The sequence below is a fragment of the Canis lupus genome, chromosome 23 (assembly GCF_003254725.2).
Source record: "Canis lupus dingo isolate Sandy chromosome 23, ASM325472v2, whole genome shotgun sequence".
Taxonomy (NCBI): Eukaryota; Metazoa; Chordata; class Mammalia; order Carnivora; family Canidae; genus Canis; species Canis lupus.
The window spans coordinates 12,794,576-12,809,433 of NC_064265.1; the positions used below are offsets into that span (position 1 = coordinate 12,794,576).

Here is a 14,858-nt window from a genome sequence, read left to right on the forward strand (position 1 = left end):
CGAGTTCTCCCGCCCCACCTCAGCCCCGGTCCCGGGGTCCATCATGCGTTTCCTAGAACTCCGCAGCGTGAACGTGCCCGGGCGAGCTCACCTGTGGGAGGCGCCTGCCCCCTCCCGTGCCGGCCACGCGGGAGGCCACGCGGGAGAACCCGGGGCTCGCGGCCGCCCGGAGACCCGCCCGGCCCGCGGGGCCCCCTGGCAGGTGACGGCGTGCGCGTGTCCGGGCCCGGCGCGGCGGAGGCAGCCAGAGGCGCTGCGCGCGTGGCCTGCGCGAGGCCGGGCGGGGCGGGGTCCGCGTGGGGGTCCGCGTGGGGCCGCCCCGCCCTCCGGGTCCGCGGCGGCGGGCGTGGGGAGGCGCGCTCGGAGCTTCCCCGTGGCGGCTCCGGGCCCGAGAGGCGGCGGCAGGAGGACCGCGGGGGTGGCAGGGCGTGCCCGCGGCGCGGCGGGGCCCGGGGGAGGAGGGCCGAGGGGCCCGCGGAGGGCTCGCCGGACCCGCCGCGCGCTCGGAACCGGCCGAGGAAACTCGTCGGAGGGAGGGGCCGGCGCCGGGGCCGGGGCCGGGGCCGCGGCGGGGGGCGGGGGCGGGGAGGGGCAGGGGCAGGGGCGGCCGCAGCTGCATCCAGCCCGTTGGCTTCCTTCCCAGCTCTCCTTCGCCGCCTCCCCTTCCTCCTGTATGAGTCAGGCGTTTCCCGGGGATTTGGAGCAGCCGCGCGCGGCCCGGACGCCGGAGCGGTAGCGGCGGCAGGAGCAGCGGCAGGAGCAGCAGCGGCAGCGGCAGCAGCAGCAGCAGGAGCGCCCGCGCCGGGGCCGCCACCGCGCCGGGCACCCGCCTTCCGGGCGCGCACGGACCATGGAGAGGGCGGCCCAGGGCGCGGACGGCGGCGGGGGCAGCGACAGCAGCAGCCGCAGCAGCAGCCGCGCCACCTCGGCCGGGTCCTCGCCGTCCTGCTCCCTGGCCGGCCGGGGGGTGTCCAGCCGGTCGGCGGCCGCGGGGCTCGGCGGCGGGGGCAGCCGCAGCAGCCCGGGCTCGGTGGCCGCCAGCCCGTCCGGAGGGGGCGGCCGCCGGAGGGAGCCGGCGCTCGAGGGCGTGCTCAGCAAATACACCAACCTCCTCCAGGGCTGGCAGAACAGGTAACGCGCCCCCCCGCGCCGCCCTCGCTCCAGGTGGGGCGCCCCCCGCAGCGGCGGGGCCGCGGGGGTGGGGGGAGCGCGGGGCCCGGGCCCTCCGGAGAACGGCTGAGGCCGCGAGGCACGGGGCGCGCGCTGTGTGCCTGGAGCCGGTCCCGCCGGAGCAGTTCTCTTCCTTTAAAACTTCGGGTGTTTAGAGCCGCCGCCGCCGCCGCCAAAAACCTACCACTTCCCCGCACGTTCCGGAGCGCGTGCTACCTCCTGCCCAGTTGGTGGCCCGAGACCTCCAATCTCTGCAACAGGAGTTTTTTTTTTTTTATTTTTTTTTTTAAACACCCTCTCCCCTTTGGAAATGGACAGCTTGCTCTTTGAATTATTGTCATTCTTTTTCTCCCTTTGGGTGGCTTTTTTTAAGTTCTCTGCTCACTCATTCTGTCCCCACCATTGGGAGGCCTAGTTACGGCCACGTGGAAGGATGGAGATGTCCAGGGAAGGGGTGCCCAGCCCACTTGTATTGGTGGTAACGTGTGAGGAACAACGAAGCCTAGTGAACAGGACTTGAAAGGAGCAGATGTGGTACTGCTGTTTACAGGGTTTTTTGTTTGTTTTTTTTCTCCCCACTTTGTTTTTCAAAATCGAGCCATAGGTCCGTGCAAGAAGAATGGGGTTTTTGGAGAGGTTGTTGATGAGTCCTGCCCTTAAGCGTCCTGCCCTTAATCGTCCTTGAAACTTAGGACTTGGGGTTCTTGAGGGTGCTTTTGAAGTTTGAATCACACCCTGGGGAGCTGTTGCTTCCCTCTTTGGTTAGACTAGCTTTCTTGGTGCTCTCTCCCTGCAGATGGATTGGAAATGTTCAGATTGCTTCCAACCGAAACTTTGATCAGGCAGTTATGTACATGAAACTAGGAGGACGGTGACTGCCCAAGTATGGAAACTGAGTTTTTATACTGGTGTTATAGACAGAGAACTTTCTGAGTCACCTGGGTTTCCTCGGAGATCTGCTCCTATGTCAGTGGAAGTTGCACTATAACTTTTGAATCCTTTTATTTCTCAAAATAGCCCTGGTATCTGCTGTTGCCTCTCCCTTTTCCCCTTCAATTTCTGAAAGCTTAAAAAGAACAGGTAGACTGTGTAGGATGAGAGAGAGATGAGATGACTAAATCTGGTTGCAGTGCTTGGTAATTGTGCCTTGCTGGTGTGGTTTGTATGTTTGCCAGTCACTTTTAATGCTTTTTTTTTTTTTCCAAGTAGCTTATGAGGCCAACAGAGATTTTACCCTGGATTACAGTTGTTTCACTTGGGGACGGTATTTTACCTGCAATGCATATTAAAGGATTTGTTCTTTGCAGTGGATTTAGGAGGAATTGGAGTCACTCATGCTTTTGTATAATTTTAAATCCACTGAGGTATTTAGGTTATGCCAGATTGAGAAGAGGCAAAATTAATAATAATAATAATAATAATAATAATAATATCTACGTAATTGAGTGCATTTCACCTATGTAGCCTGCATACACTTAAGAGGTTGTGAGGTCTCATCTTTGTTGAGTTTGTTTCCTGTGATCTATAGCCACTAGCGTTTATTCTTAACCACAGCAGACTCACTATTTTCTAAGTCAACCACCGACTCCAAAAACATTATCTCTTTCTAATGGTTAATGTTTCAGTGTCCAGGTCTGTGAACTGTGGCTGAGGGACCATTAGTGATCTGGAGAGGATTTATGATGACTCAGTGATGGCACATTTTTCCCTTCTCAAGGGGAGGTCTGGAACAGTGTAAAAAAAAAAAAAAAAAAGAGGAGAAAGACAATATATTCACTTGTTCATGAGTTTATTTATCCAGAGACTATTTATTGAGGATCTACTATGTGCCAGGCACTCTTCTATGAGCAGGAGCTATTCCAGTGTGCAAAGCACACGTGCATCTTCACTTGAAGTAGTGGAGAAGATGCAGAATTAAAAAGTAGAAGGAGTCCAGAGCTCCCTAGTCTAGGGGAACACCTTGGTACAAATAGTGGGGGACCCGATTCAAATTCCCTTGACTTTTGAACCTCATGGCATATCTTTTTAAGCTGCCTGCAGTAAATGACAAATCTCTAGCCACAAAATTCTTGGTGTGTATTTCCAGGCTGCCATGCTGTTGACCATGCCCTTTGCCAGCTCCCAGGATGTGGTACCTATCACCCAATAGCAGTTTTTACTCTAGTGTCCTCTTGTATGATCTCGTGTTGCTATATAGTTTATATTCTAACACTCCGTTTTGTATCCTGTTGGAATTTACTAGTAGCACACTTGGCCCCATCACCACCCATGGGGAAGGCAGTTTGGGCCAGAACATAAAGTAGGTGACATAAAAAGAGGCCACAGGAGAGAAGACGGCACATTGTGGGACACACTCAAGTCAGGAGAGTACATCCAGGGTACAGGGCTCACACTCATTGAGGGAGTGTGAAAGAATCAGAGCATGGCGAAAATGTACATTAAGGAAACTCTATAATTCATTATTACGGTTAAAAATATTTCAAGTATAGTAAGGTATAGTTCTATAGGATGGTGTTAAAGAGGAAATCCATCTAAATGAACAAAACAACCTCAGAGGTGGCAGGTGCTATGAAGATTAAAAAATACAGTTGACCCTTGAACAACGAAGAGGTTAGGGGTACCAATCCCTACAGAGTCAAATATCTTTATATGACTTTTGACTTCCCCAGAACTTCACTATACTATAGTATAGTATATACTATATAGTATATAGTATATAACTTCACTATACTAATAGCCTACTGTCAACTCAAAACCTTACCAACAACATAAACAGTTGATTAACACATGTTTTGTGTGTTATGTGTCTTCTGTATTACAATAAAGCAAGCTGCAAGCTACAGAAAAGAAAATGTTATTAAAATCACGAGGAAGAGAAACTATATGGTATTGCTGTATTTATATAAAAAATTATGTATAAGTGGACCTGCACAACCTGAACCCCTGTTGTTCAAAAAATGATAAAAAATAAGTATTTGTGGAAATAATTTTGTGTGGATCTAGTGTCTTTACTAGATTTTAATTCAGAGCACTGTCTTTTCACTTAGTTTTTTGGTTTTCCTATGGAGTGAACTGGTGGGGAGAGTGAGCCCCAGGAGTTTGGAGAGGCAGATTGCACAGTGCCTTGTAGGCCAGGGGAAGAATTTAAGGCTCTGTTTTGGTGGTTCAGAAGGATTTTAGGCAAAGAGGTGAGCCGGTCTGATTCGTATTTTAAAAAGTTTACTCAGTACTCTGTGGAGATGAGATTTTTAGAGTCAGACCAGGAAGCAGAGAGACCACTTAGGAACTCCTCATGGGGGTCCAGGAAGAGGGGCTGGGCACAGGTACGTGGGGTCAGGACAAGTGGAGAAAAAGTATAGTAGTGGAGTGGAGAGGATAGAAGTTGCCGATGGGTTGGATGAGGAGGTGAGAGAAAGGGGCCAAGGAGAACTTTTGAGTTTGCATCTCTGGGAGACTGAGATGGATGTTGAGGTGTCCTTTAGAGAAATGAGGTTTGCAGGGGAGGAACATATTTGCAGGGGGGATGGAGGACAACCAGGAGTTCCCTTTGGACTGTGTTCAATTTGAGATCTCTATACCGTAAGAAATTGGCTATATGAACTCTAATTTGCCCTAAGGTTAACTTTAGTCTCAAACCCAAATGGAACTATTTTGAGTTTGCTTGTGACATCAGGTGTTTGAGAAAATAATTTCTAATTGGATCTAGGAAGTGGTATTTAAATATTTGAGAGTCTTCATTGCCATTCGGTTTTTATTATCTGGAGAAAAGAAGACATTGCAAATATGAAACCTGCCTCCAGTTTGTGTGTGTGTGTGTGTGTGTGTGTGTGTGTGTGTGTGTGTGTGAGATTGGTGGGGTTGTAAGAACTCAGTAAAATATTAAAAAGCAAGGGGTACCTGGGTGGCTCAGTCGGTTAAGCATCTGACTCTTGATTTTGGCTCAGGTCATGATCTCAGGGTCCTGAGATCAAACCCTACATCTGCTCCACACTTAGCAGCAAGTCTGCTTGACCTCCTCTTTCTCCCTCTGCCTCTCCCCCCACTTGTGTGCACCCTCTCTCTCAAATACATAAATAAATCTTTAAAAAATATTAAAAGGCAAATCTTGAATAGGATAAGTAAGATAAGTATCAGCAAAAGAAAACCTCAGGCCAGTAGTGGACATTTAATTGGAATGTAAGGGGAATGTGGACTCTGACGGCCAAACCCCAACATCAGTATTTAGCACACATGTCACCTTGGGCTGTTTCTTCAATTGCTCTGGGCTCCTGTTTTCTTTTCTGTTAAATGGAGAAAAGATGTTAACCCTTCTCATTAGTTCAGTGTGAAGGTTACGTGAGGATACTGGTCTGTTAAGCGGCTGAGAATAGTGCATAACAAGATCTGGAGAACCGGTAGCTATTATTGAATCTTCAATTTGTCCCTCTTAAGTGGATCGTTTCTCGTCTGTAAAGTTCTTGGTTTATTTTCTGAATGCTGTGGTTACCCTGGAACTCCATTAACGTGATCATCCCAGAGTTCTTTGGAGAGGATATGATGGTTTGGTTTTGATGACCATTTTAAAACTTGGAACCTGGGAGCCTGGGTGGCTCAGTAGTTGAGCATCTGCCTTCAGCTCAGGTCATGCTCCTGGGGTCCTGGGATCCAGTCCCTCTCAGGCACTCTGGGGGGGAGCTTGCATCTCTCTCTGCCTATGTCTCTCATGAATAAATAGAATCTTTAAAAAAACAAAAAATAAACTTGGAACCCAGCAAACATTTGCATGACAGGTGACTTACTCCCCCAGCCTCCAATCCCTATCTCCCTTCCCTGCTTTATTTTGCTCCATAACCACCACCATCTGACATGCTCCACATTTTCCTCTTGTCTCTGCATGAGATGTAAGCCCCTTGAGGACAGGGTATAAATCGTCTGCTTTGCTCAGTGCTGTACTCCCAGTGTCTTGAACAGGGTCTGGCATATAATGAGGGTTCAGTAGATAGATACTATGGAATAGCTCAGGGACTGAATGGGTGACAGAGAAGAAGTTAAAACAGGGTTTTCTTGTGTTTTGACCAGTGTTAGCTACTGTTATTGTAATTCTTGGTTCTCTACCTGCTTCTGTTTCCTCGTCTCTAAGTTCACATGTCTGTCATTGGCCCTGCTCTCTGCAACCATCTGTGTCTTCAGGGTCAGAAGTCTGATCTATCTTGTGACTGAGAGCCCACCACTGCCCACATTACGTGGGCCTCTCATGGCCAGATATCTAGGGCCTGCTCTCGACCTGATTTGCTTGAGTGACATTCTTTGAGAATGAGTGTTTAGCCTCTGGTCAGAATTTTCCAGGGTTTTGGGGGCTACTTGGCTCATTTAGAAAAGTCAGGGGGGAACATGCATTAACTTTTAAAACCACACTGAATTAAAACGAACGCTCTTGAGTACATTTTAGAGGCAGTTGGTGCTACTGGGGTTGATTTTCAACCTGGGTTTTATGTTCTTGCCCACGTGTACTTAGAAAGTATTCACACATCTTGCTGTCTGGCTTGCCAGATTGTTGGGAGCCTGCATACTCAAACCCTTTCAGGACACTGGGTTACTTCATGGACAGTAATAATAGAGGGGTGGTTGTCTAGGTGACAAAGCAGCATATAACATGATTTATTCACTTATGATTCAGAATATTTATGGAGCACCTGCCAGGGTTAACCACTCCCTGTGGGATGCGCTCTTCCCCTCCCTTTTTGAAATGTATGCGTATTTGAGGAGAATTCACGCCAAATGGTTACTATGGTTTTCCTTTGTTGATGGGATTGTGGGTGATATTATTTCTCCTCTTTTCTTTTTTTCCATCATTATTTTTCCTGAGGTGAACTTTTTTTTTTTTAAGATTATTTATTTATTTATTTATTCATGAGAGAGGCAGAGACATAGGCAGAGGGAGAAGGAGGGCTTCACTCCGGAAGCCTGATGTGGGACTTGATCCCAGGACCCTGGGAACATGCCCTGAGCTGAAGGCAGATGCTCAACCACTGAGCCACCCAGGCATCCCCAAATTTTAGATTTTAATATAGTCACATTAAAAATTTTTTTCCTCTGAGTTCTTTTTAAGTCCTGTTTAGGGAATCTCTGCCTACTCCCACGGTAATGAGGCTGTTTTCTTTAAAGAAAAAAAAAACAGCTTTTATTAATTTGAATATTTCTTAAAAGTTTGAGTTGCGATTAGAGGGATATGGACAGCCAGCAGAACCAATACTGGATTTAAGGCTCCCAGTCTGTATTAGTTTCATACAGCTATTGTAACAAATGACCATGAACTTGGTAACTCCCAGCGGTAAGATGTTTATTTTCTCATGGTTCTGGAGGCCAGAAGTCTGAAATTAGCTTCACTGGGCCAAAATGAAGGTGTTGGCAGGCCCATGCTTTCACCAGACATTCTAAGGGACGATTAATTTCTTGCTTCCTCCAGCTTCTGGTGGCTGCCGGCATTCCTTGGATCATAACGCCTCATTCCAGTTTCTGCCTCTGTCTTTACGTTGCCTTCTCCTCTGTGTGTGTCAGGTCTCCCTCTGCCTCCCTTTTAGAAGGACTCCTCTGATTGCATTTAGGACCCAACCAGATCACCCAGAATAATCTCCCCTTTTTCGAATCCTTAGTGGAAGCATGTCTGCCATATACCCTATAAGGTAGCACTTGCAGTTGCCAGAGGTTAGGACGCGGACATAGCAGGGCTACAGTATGGCACTCACAGCCCCCATAGGGGCATCACTCTAAGGTGGTTCTGAAGCCCTCTACCTTCCCCATCCACCTTTCCCACCCTTCACTGGATGCCCTGGTGACAGCCATCTCTGTTTGTCAAAGGCTTGCTGTCTTGACTGCAAGTGGGCTGGTCAGGAAGGCTTGGTGGATTCATCCATCTCTGTCTATTAGACAGACCCTTGGCCAGATGCAAGGTAGGCACCGTTGTGAGGGAAATTCTAATGCCAGTGAGCAAACCTAATTTGCTTTTAGGGCAAATCAGACTTTCTTTGGGCTTTCTGTAAATACCAATGAGCGATCAGTTTGGAAGTAAGTATACTTGTGATCCTCTGTGTTTTCCATTTTGTCATCTGAATGACTCATTAGCTGAAGACTGTTTTTTAAAAGTACAATTAAATACAATAAAATGCATAGGTCTCAGGTGTTCCGTTTGATGAATTTTGGCAATTGTTGACACCATGTCACCACTGCTTCAGAAAGTACAGAACATTCTCTGATCCCCCCTGCCCCCCTCCAATTTTCCCTGTGCTCCTTGCTAGTCAAGTTCCACTTCCTCTATGATCTTTTTCTGATTTTTAGCACCATGAATGAGTTTTGTCTGTTCTTGGGTTTATATAGATGGACCAGTATAGGATATCCTTTTGGAGTCTGGTTTATTTCCATCAGCCTGATGTTCTGAGATTCATCTATGTTGCTGCATCAATCAGTAGATTATAATTTTTTAAAAAGATTTTATTTATTTAAGAGAGAGAGAATGAGAGAGAACACAAGTGGAAGGGAGGAGGTAGAGGGAGAAGCAGACTCTCTGCTGAGCAGGGAGCCTGATGTGGGGCTGGATCCCAGGACCCTGGGATCATGACCTGAGCCAAAGGCAGATGCTTAACTGAGCCATCCAGGCGCCCCTGTAATTTGGTTTTTGTTATTGTTGTTGAGTAATATTACATTCTGTGGTATACCAGTTTACCCATTCCCTCGTAGATAGACATTTAGTTTCCAGTTTTTGGCTATTATCCATAAAACTTCTGGATATAAGTTTGTATATAAGTCTTTGTGTGGGCATGTGCTTTTATTTCTCTGGAATAAATTTCCTAGGGACTGGAATTGCAGGGTCATAGTGTAGGTGCCTGGAGAAGCTCCCAAAGTGTTTTCCAGTTTAGCAGAACTATTTCTCACTCTACCAGCACTGTATGAATGAATGGGTTGCTCCCCATCCCAGCCAGCTTCTTAGAGGGGTAGTTTGTAGAAGCCCGGGCTGGTGAAGAGGTTAGAACTCATTGCCAGCTCAACCTCTTTTTTTTGGAACTTGACCTTGGGCAAGTCACTTAACTCTTTGGGCCCTGGTTTGCTCATATATAAAATGATAGTAACCATGCAGTGTTGCTGTGAGGCTGCTACAGGTGGCAGGCCTAGCACAGTGGGTGGTGCACAGTAGGTCCTGGGGTGGCAGGCCTAGCACAGTGGGTGGTGCACAGTAGGTCCTGGGGTGGCAGGCCTAGCACAGTGGGTGGTACACAGTAGGTCCTCAGGTGAAGTTTGTCTCCTGGGAGTTTAACATTTTAGACCAGTGAGTAACTTCATGGAACTGAGGGGGCAAGTTGATGATCATTTTAGCCCCAAACTTAGCAGATAGGCAGGTGTTTCTAAGCCCTTCCTCCTCTGCACAGGGACCTAGGTGACAAGTTATTTGATTCGCAGAGTGGATGACTGTTTCCATTTGCTGCTTATTAGTCTGTGGTTCCTCAGAGTCTGCTCCAGTGGACAGTTGTTTGAAAACCCTGGGAAAAAGAAGAGATGTGGCCTTTGTGTCCCGAAAAGAGGTTTGAAATGATTGTGCCGGAAGTGTGGGAGGCTTTTTGCAGCTCTGCCTGGCTCCTGCCTGATGCGATTTGGGGCCAGGCCAAGACAGAATTAAAAAGAAAACCTTCCAGAATGTGATTTTTGATAACCCAGACTGGATCGAATATGGTCACAGCCCAGAAAGAAAGTGCTTTATTTGTGTGCCTTGTGCAATGACATCAATAATTATGATAAAATTAGGAAACATTATACACAGTCCTGTGGCAAGCCTATTCTTTCAAGGTCAAAGGAGGCATTTGAGCCCTGAATAACTTTTTCATGTTTTGCTGTAGTTTTCAGAGGGCTATTTATGTTTTCGTGTGGTTAGGTCCCTTTCTATAAATATTTTGACGAAAATATAACCAGTTGAAAGGCAACCAACATCAGTTTCTAATGACTCTTTTCTAGGATGTGTTAAGTGTTTATTTGCAAAGCCGGTTATGTGAGCAGTGACCTCTGAGTGGAGGAGGAGTGTGGGGTGAAACCCCCCTTACCCCCCCAGAAGCAGTAGAATTCATGTTCTCCCACATGTGGGTAGACCTGGGGTTTTACCTGAGCCATGTGTTCAGGGGAGGGAGTTGAACGGGTTTGGTGATGGGTACAAGTGACCCTCGACTGGTTCGCAGTGGTCACTCCATCTGATGCATGTTGGGCTGCGAGCAACATGATGCAAAACCACCACCACAGTTTTCCCGGGTGTTTTGGTTGTTAAGTAGAGTCTGGACAGAATTGGGAAACTTTCCAGGTCCTGAGTAGGCAGGCAGTATCAGCCCCCAGATACGCTCCGCTTTGCTGTAATTAGGCCTGGTGGAATGTTCATGCCACACATATTTGTTGGGCACCTTTTGTGTGTATGCCAGATGCCAGGCGAGATGCTGTGGATGCGGGGAGAACAAGCCCAGGCGAGATCTTGAGTAGCCGACAGCCTCAAACAGGGGTGGGCCAACTTTTCCTGTAGAGGGCCAGGTAATTAAGATTTTCAGCTTTGTGGCCTAGCCAGTCTCCATGGCAACTATGCAACGCTTCGGTTGTAAACAAGTAGGGTGCTTCATCTCTGTTGCAACAAAACTTTATTTACAAAAACAGGTGGTGGGCTGGACTTAGCTTGTGGGGTGGAGTTTGACCATCCCTGCTCTAAAATGACACCTAGAGCCCTTAATCAAGTAGTGGAGGCAGCCTAGAGTGGTGGCTGAGTACAGATTCTGTGGTCCAAAAGCCTGGGCTTGAATCCTGCCTTGGCTGTTTACTACCTGCTTGACTTTGGACAAGCTGGAATAACCTTTCTGTACCTCAGTTTCTTTATGTGTAAAATGAGGGTGATAGAGTGTCAGAGTTTTCAGATTGACCGAGAAGTGTTGTGTGAAGGGCTTAGGACAGTGACTGGCACTCATCAGATGCAAGCTGCTGTAACCACACAGGGTGGTGAATGATCCCTAAGGGAAGCACCCGGCAGTGAGAGCACCGAGAGCACCAGCTCTGCCTGGGGATGGACGGGAGAGGGAGAGTGGCAGGTGAGCGAGACCTAGAGTGTTGAGGAGAGAGGTTCACCATGCAGACAGGAGCCGGGGGAAGGCTTCCCTGGAGAAGGCTTTGTGAGTACAAAGATTTGGAAGCATGAAAGGAGGAGGTAGATTTGGTGTGGCTGCAGTACAGGTTGTATGTGGGGTGTGGCCTCTTTTACAGTAGGCTGTAAAAGACTACTGCATGAAGGACCTCTTACAGGGCTGAGACCACAGATCATAAACTGTCAGTGTCACTAGAAAGAGGGAATACATTTGTGGGTCCAGGAAGTGTTAGATTTTACATTATCCCATTTAAAATGAGATGGGGTATTGCAGATCTCTTCATTCTATCCTTCTTCTATAGTCACAGGACCCCAGGTTCTAGCTAGATACATAGTCCTAGATAAAACTGTATTTTCACCCTTCATCTCCCTCACAGCTAGGGATGGCCACGTGATGATATTCTAGACATAGAATAAAGTCCCTCACAAAGTAGTCTTCTGGAATCATCTTTGTACCCTTCCTTCTTTTTCCTTTGCTCTTGGAATACAGACATAGGGCCGCAACTGGAATACAGTTGTGGTGGTTGGGATCCCAGCCCCCATCTTGAGGCTTGAGGGGACTGAGATGAAGGCCATCAAGACAGAAGAGACTTGGCCTCTAAGGATTTCATTGATCAGAGCCACCTCACAGATCTTGGGCTGCCAACCTCTGGAATTTTCTGCAAAAGGGAGAATAAGCATTTTTAAAAGCCACTATTTGGGATCTCTGGATGGCTCAGTGGTTTAGTGCCCGCCTTCGGCCCAGGGCGTGGTCCTGGAGTCCCAGGATCGAGTCCCACATCAGGCTCCCTTCGTGGAGCCTGCTTCTCTCTCTGCCTATGTCTCTGCCTCTCTCTGTGTCTCTCATGAATAAATAAATAAAATCTTTTTTTTTTTTTAAAGCCACTATTCAGAGCCAGATCTAAACCTAACTAAGGCAGTAGATTCTCTCTTCTCCAGATGAAGAAAGTGAGGCATATGATATAAATTGCACCGTTGGTAACTAGTGGAGGCACAGTGTGTCTGACTCCAAAGTATGTTTTCTTTCCACCACTCTGGAAAGAACCTGGGGATCGTCAACCCTCTCATTTCATAGATGAGATCATGGAGGGCTTTGCCTCAGGGTAGACCTGTACCAGCTCATTTCATTGCGAGATAATAGTTCTGTTTTATCCCCCACTCTCTCTCTCTCCTTGCCGTGGCCTTCCCAAAGAAGGGGCCTCATGTTTTAATTAGTGGTTTTGTTTCCATCCCATGGGCTGGGTCTCTCTGCGTGAGTCGGTGGTGTCTGGTGGTGGTGGTCTTTTTCCCTGGTCAGAAAGCAGCACTGTTTCAGGGCTGTGTGTTTACAGCCTTCACAATCCTCCTTAGTAATGACTTTCCTTGCTTGTACTGTCCTTTCTTCACCTGGGCTTTTAGGGCTGGCCGAGGGGACTCCTTGGCCCTTTGACTTTGCATGAGAACTGGCAGATGCATCTTGATTTACACAGAGGCTTCCCAGTTTATTAAACTCAGAGTATGGACTTCGGCCGAAAGGGGTCACATGTTTTGAACACACTTTGCTTTTCAGATTCTTGTGTATCTGAGTTCCACCCTAATACTAATACCTTAAAAATGGGCCTCCCGACCCCCTTGGCTAACCACATAGCATAGAATTTTTCTGTGTGCGAATTCCAGCTGACTCATTTAGTGGATTGGTCCCTAAGAAGTTGAACAGGGCAAAAGCCAGTTTGTGCTCGTAAGCACTGTTGAGAGAGTGCTGCTGCATGTTTATTGTCTAGAAGTTCACATTTATGTTGCTCTTTGGACTAGCAAAATTCTTCACGTAATTTTTATGAGCCTGGCTGGTGTACACCTTTTTCTTTTTTTATGAGAACTCTGCTCTTGCTACCTTGGCCCAAAGTGTGTTTTAACACTCTTGGAGTCAGTTAATTCAGTTTCCTGTAACTGAAATTTTTCTGTCAAATGTCAGTTTTCATGATTCCTTTAGAATGTGCTGAAACTCAGGAAAATAGTGTGAAATAACAGCCCAAACTCCAGTGTTTCCTCAGACTGAGTAAGAAGATAAGCCATTTTTATGGGGCACACCTAAAGATCCTTCAGAAAATCTTCATATTATTATTATTATGTTTAAAGATTTTATTTATATATTCATGAGAGACACATAGAGGCAGAGCCACAGGAGAGGGAGAAGCAGGCTCAATCTCAGGATCTGGGGATCACACCCTTAGCCAAAGGCAGCTGCTCAACCATTGAGCCACCCAGGTGCCCCAGAAAATCTTTATATTAAAGAAAGAGGACCCAACTTGTGTCCCTCAAGTCAAGGTTAAGCCTGGATGCTGTTTTTGAACAAAAGCAAAGTGTGACCTCCTTGGAAGAGGCCAAGTTGTAGTTATGCATGTCATGGAATTGTCTGAATTTCTGTTTATCTAAAGGCTTGCTTCCTTTTCCTTTCTAGCATTGGAGCACTTACTGGTATTTTTAGTATTTTTTGTTTTGTTTGTTTCCGTCTTTATTTTTGCCTTGTTGTTCAGTTTAGGACTATAAATTCCTTTCACGATGTACAAAACATATTTCGGAACAATTAAATATAACTCATGATCTGATATTTTCTTTTCCTACAAATGATAGTGTTTTGATAATTAGATAATTTGTAAGAGGTCTGTGGGTAATAGTACCATATCCATGGAAATTATTTGATTTTAAGATTTGTACGCTGAAGTTTTTAGAGGTAAAGGGGCATTATATTGACAACCTACTCTCAAGAAACATGTATATATATGTGTGTGTGTATGTGTCTGTATGTATAAAAATGATAAAACAACTGTGATAAAATATTAATAGTTCTTTAGCGATAAATAATTCTTTGCACTCTTCTTGTAACTTATCAGAATTATAATAAAAAGTTAACAAAAATTCATTTGGTCTATTTAAAAAAAAAAAAGGCTATGGGGCATGAAGCATAGACTTCCTGGCTGAATGTAGCATATATCTAAAAATTAATAGAGCTAACGAATCCAGTCTGTGTTAATGCTAGTCTTCTGAACTGGCCACTGAGGCATCCATTCTGTAAGGCTTATTCCAGACCAGTCTGGAAGATGCTCCAGGTTGGTAAAAATGATTCTTTTTATTTTTTTTAAGATTTATTTATTTATTTATTTATTTATTTATTTATTTATTTATGAGAGAGAGAGAGAGAGGCACAGAGACACAGGCAGAGGGAGAAGCAGGCTCCATGCAGGGAGCCCGACGTGGGACTTGATCCCGGGACTCCAGGATCGCGCCCTGGGTCAAAGGCAGGCGCCAAACCGCTGAGCCACCCAGGGATCCCCGGTAAAAATGATTCTTAGACTATTACGGATGATGTTGATTGAATTTATTAGTGTCTGTGAACCTGTGTCTATTAAACTAGGTAAAGCTGGCATATTTGCAGCTTACCAAAAGACCATGAAACCAAAGGCATGGGAGATTTGTGTTTTGATCCCTTTCCTGTTTAGTTGTCTTATCCTATATGAATGTTAGCCAGTTCTGTCATCTGTAAACCCAACAGAGTGGGAAACATATTGCTTGGTCC

General features: G+C 46.5%; 1 protein-coding gene across 2 annotated transcripts in view; it reads left to right on the top strand.

Annotated features, from left to right (window-relative positions):
- Positions 1-835: 835 nt before the first annotated feature.
- OSBPL10 (oxysterol binding protein like 10) overlaps positions 836-14,858 on the top strand; it is a 296,485-nt gene continuing 282,462 nt past the window's right edge. For both annotated transcript variants that reach the window (XM_025461091.3, XM_049100041.1), the window contains exon 1: positions 836-1,131. In XM_025461091.3, the coding sequence (XP_025316876.1) occupies positions 851-1,131 (281 nt within the window). In that variant the 5' untranslated portion in view covers positions 836-850. The remainder of the gene's footprint in view (positions 1,132-14,858) is intronic.